Source organism: Cryptotermes secundus, unplaced genomic scaffold (assembly GCF_002891405.2).
Source record: "Cryptotermes secundus unplaced genomic scaffold, Csec_1.0 scaffold194, whole genome shotgun sequence".
Lineage (NCBI taxonomy): Eukaryota > Metazoa > Arthropoda > Insecta > Blattodea > Kalotermitidae > Cryptotermes > Cryptotermes secundus.
In genome coordinates, this window is record NW_019738957.1 from 236,103 (window position 1) to 240,795 (window position 4,693).

At 39.7% G+C, this 4,693-nt stretch overlaps 1 protein-coding gene across 1 annotated transcript; it reads left to right on the forward strand.

The window, feature by feature from the left end:
* The first annotated feature begins 709 nt into the window (after positions 1 to 709).
* Positions 710 to 3,614, forward strand: LOC111871378 (tubulin alpha-1 chain). The gene is made up of 3 exons (XM_023864455.2): positions 710 to 727; positions 1,395 to 1,617; positions 2,386 to 3,614. The coding sequence occupies exons 1-3, from the start codon at positions 725 to 727 to the stop codon at positions 3,510 to 3,512; spliced, it is 1,353 nt and encodes a 450-aa protein (XP_023720223.1). The 5' UTR covers positions 710 to 724; the 3' UTR covers positions 3,513 to 3,614.
* Positions 3,615 to 4,693: the final 1,079 nt, after the last annotated feature.

Genomic DNA, 4,693 nt, shown 5'->3' on the forward strand with positions numbered 1-4,693 from the left:
GCCTCATTACTGGCACATCTCGTTATTGCTATTTCTTATCTTAAAGTCTAGATATACTTATTCTAACTTCACCCCCCCCCCCAAAAAAAGAACATATCTACTTGTACATAAACTTTGGGGCATAACAATGTTTGTGATAACTTTACGAAAATCTGAAGTTATCGTGTTTATACAGTTAATGAAATAAACTGAAATTTGTGGTCTACGCTTGACATGGCAGTTACTGCCTGTCTGTGATACAAAGAACTGAATTAACACATTTTTTTTATTTGATGAACAATTATTATAGTCAGTTCTGTACTGTGGATAATGAGTTTCCTTGCTGTTAATTAGGATTTGTATTAAATCAGTTTTCGGTATATGAAGCCGAACACCTTGTCCAAGGCTTCTCTGTCTTCGACGCAGCTTTGGCTATCGTATCCGTTGCTGCGGTTACTCATTGGTTTCTGTTGCCTAGGCAATTTCCCAGGTAGCGGTCTGCCTATGTTTCGTTGCCAAGGAATTGTTAGCTCTGGGTAGCAATGGACGCTGGCTGCCAAGCAGTGTCTTGAAAACGCGTTACCTAGGAATAGACATTACTCTATGCAGTGAGTTCACCTGTCATAATATATATTGGGAAGATCTGCGTCAGAAATACCCACTGTCTGTTTGAGGAAGTGTCATTGCCGGCTTCTTGAGAACGTAGTATTGAGAATTTTTCTGTACAAAGGTATTTTCTGCCACAATGGTGAGTGTTATTTTTGGAGAGTTTTTAATATACAGTACTTAATGAGAAAGGACTTTACGTTATGTGTCTGTAAGAATTCTTTTAACGCGTTCATAAAAGGCCGAAATTACGGAACACTTTACGGCCGGCAATGGTAATGGGTTTGCCCAGATGCGGAATTGAAGGATTAATCATGTTTGTGACAAATTAACGAAAATCTGAAGTTATCATGTTCATAATATTACTGAAATAAACTGAAGTTTTCTTTTTCGCCGTTTGACGTGGCAGTTGCTACCGGTCGATAATAGAGGGAAATGGATTGACACCATTTATTTTTATATTTGGGCAGTAGAATTATTATAGTTAGTAATGTACTGTGGCTAATTAGTTTCTTCGCTGTTAATGAGATTTTGTATTAAGTCGATTTTCGGTATATGGAACCGAAAAAGGCCATCTCGTGGAGGTGATAATGACTTCGTCCTTAAAAACAGTTGTGAATCTGGAATATCAGTAACAATTTGTGTGGTTTGTGATTTCTAGCATTTGAATTTAATACAAAAAGAGTGTAGCATTATGTAGTTAATTTCAAGAGGTGTAAGCTAAAAAAGAAACGTGGCTTGGGTGCTGAAATTTTCCTCATATGACATTAGTATTTCAACAGGATATGCTGAATGTTGTATGTTTTCAGCGTGAATGTATCTCGATCCATGTCGGGCAAGGAGGAGTGCAGATAGGCAATGCTTGCTTTGAGTTGTACTGCCTTGAACACGGCATTCAGCCTGATGGACAGATGCCATCTGATAAGATTCTAGGAGGTAGTGATGACAGTTTTAACACTTTCTTCAGTGAGACTGGTGCCGGAAAACATGTTCCAAGGGCAGTTTTTGTGGATTTGGAGCCTACAGTAATTGGTATGTATATCACAATCATAAGCATTTTCTATGATATGCTATATGTAAGAGCTTAAGCTATTCTGACTTTTTGAAATAGACGGCTGATCATATGATAAGCAGGTAGGTAGGTAGGTAGGTAGGCAGACAAGAGTGTTGTAGAGTTTCAGTGAGAAGGGGTAGTGATTGCACATAGTGAAGGAGGTGACTTATAAACAACAGTCAGTTCTTCTGTGAGTTGAAGCATGCTGTTTGCTCAAAACTGTTCTTTGTAAAGAGGGTATGAAAGGAAACATGAAACTTGTTTCGATTGAAGTGAAGTGTGTATATCTCGCTGCCTTAGGAGTTGTTTATATGTTGTCCATTGAAAAGGGGTAATTGAGATCATGACTTTTGCAATATCTGCTTGTAAGACTACTGTTAATGCTTGACTCTCCTAGCACAATCTACCTAGGTAGAATTAGGCTAAAATTCTGTCTTAGGTTGAAGTGACTGGGATGACATTTCCCTTTTGTAGTTAGTGACTTCCAGTTGTCATGTTGCTGGATGTTAAAGGTATACTGAGAAAACTTTCCAAAGAATCTCAGGAACATTGTAGCACTAATCATCAATTGACATTTTTACATCAACTTGTACCTGCAGATTATCCGTATAGAATCATACATAAAAAAAAATTGTTCACTAGCAATTACGACAGAATAGAATATTGAAGCAGCATTAACACATCCAAGTTTTGTGTAGGGTTGCATGCATATATTGATAGTTGAACATAGACTGATGTGTCCACAGATGAGGTCCGCACTGGAACATACCGACAGCTGTTTCATCCTGAACAGCTGATTACAGGAAAGGAGGATGCAGCGAACAACTATGCCAGGGGACACTATACAATTGGGAAAGAAATTGTGGACTTGGTGCTGAACCGAATCCGAAAATTGGCTGACCAGTGCACTGGTCTTCAGGGCTTCTTGATCTTCCATTCATTTGGTGGAGGCACTGGCTCTGGTTTTACATCTCTACTGATGGAAAGGCTCTCTGTTGACTATGGAAAGAAGAGCAAACTGGAATTTGCAATTTATCCTGCCCCTCAGATTTCCACTGCTGTTGTTGAGCCTTACAATTCTATCCTAACCACCCACAGCACTCTGGAACATTCTGACTGCGCCTTCATGGTTGATAATGAAGCCATTTATGACATCTGCCGACGTAATTTGGACATAGAACGCCCCACATACACGAACCTCAACAGACTGATTGGCCAGATTGTATCCTCAATAACAGCTTCTCTCAGGTTTGATGGTGCACTGAATGTGGACCTGACTGAATTCCAGACTAACTTGGTGCCCTACCCACGTATCCATTTCCCTCTGGTCACCTATGCACCTGTCCTCTCCGCTGAGAAGGCATACCATGAGCAGCTATCTGTCGCAGAAATTACAAATGCCTGCTTTGAGCCTGCCAACCAAATGGTGAAATGTGATCCAAGGCAGGGGAAGTACATGGCCTGCTGCATGCTGTACAGAGGAGATGTCGTGCCAAAGGATGTTAATGCTGCAATTGCTACAATTAAGACGAAACGCGCCATCCAGTTTGTAGACTGGTGTCCAACTGGCTTCAAGGTCGGCATCAACTACCAACCTCCAACAGTGGTCCCAGGAGGTGACCTGGCCAAAGTGCAGCGTGCTGTGTGTATGTTATCAAACACTACAGCCATTGCCGAGGCATGGGCCCGCCTGGACCATAAGTTTGATCTCATGTATGCTAAGCGTGCCTTCGTTCACTGGTACGTTGGTGAGGGTATGGAGGAAGGTGAATTCTCAGAAGCTCGTGAGGATCTTGCTGCCTTGGAGAAAGATTATGAAGAAGTTGGCATGGATTCTGTTGATGGAGAAGGAGAAGGTGCTGAGGAGTACTAAATTGCAATTTAGATTTGTACTCTGAAGTATGGTGAATCTTAAATTTTTCATACAGTTTTACTGCATTTACTGCGTTAAATATAATTTTCAGTTACTCTGGTTGCTTAGTATGTTCTTTGAATTGAATAGAATTTTCTGTTACGCCAGTTCAGTATAATACAGTGTTCTTGGAATTACATGCATAATATTTCAGAGTGATAATTCCTAAGTTCAGAATTTGCTAAATATAATTTTTCTGGCAGAGAATGTGTGTTTTATTTTACCTTCACCCATCCATTCGATTTGAAGGCATGTGTAGGAATTGAGGAAGTAGTTAATAAGTAAATGTCAGAATATGTGTAGCACTATTGGAGGTGTAAAATATTTGTGTGATTTTATATTTTAAATGTCATCAGAATTTTCTCGGAACGTGATATTATGAGGAGATTGTAATGGTAATATTTTTGAAGAAAAAATAAAATGTAAATGTCATCAGAATTTTCTCAGGACATGGTAGTTTGAGGAGATTGTAATGGTAATATTTTTGAAGAAAAATATTGCCTTAAGGTAAGAATGTTTTGCTGTGGTGAGGTGTTCGATTTCAGATAGTGGGAAATCATGTTTTAGATATTCTATGGGGATAGGGAGAAAATAGAGGCTATAGTTTATTTGACGTGATTTTAGACTCAAGTATATGTGAAAATCTTGGGAGCATAGATGTCCGCCTTACTTACTAATGGAGCTGAGCCATTCTTGAAGAGCCGCCAATTCTGCAGCTATTGAAGAATTTCCAAGTTTTTTTTTTATGGAAATCAAATGTTCATTACTGGGTTCACAAGATCCCTCTACTGGTCCATATCCTATGCCAGATCAATGCAATCATTACCATTCCATCCTATCTATGATTAATTTTAATACTGTCCACCCACCTAGTCCTTGGTCTTCCCAGTGGTCTCCTTCTTTCTGTCTTTCCCACCAGTATCCTATATGCATTCCTCCTCTCTCCCATTTCTGCTACATGCCCTGGCAACCAACGCGGGCCCGAAATCTTCGTAACAGCAAGGGGCAACAAACCAGCAGAGCAATAAACACCGGAACACAATGCTGAAGAGAACACTGAAAGAGCTTCTTAATACTACAATTAAAATGGCGAGTTGTTCACAAAGAAACAGATCCATTGATCCAAGGCCAGAATCACAAAA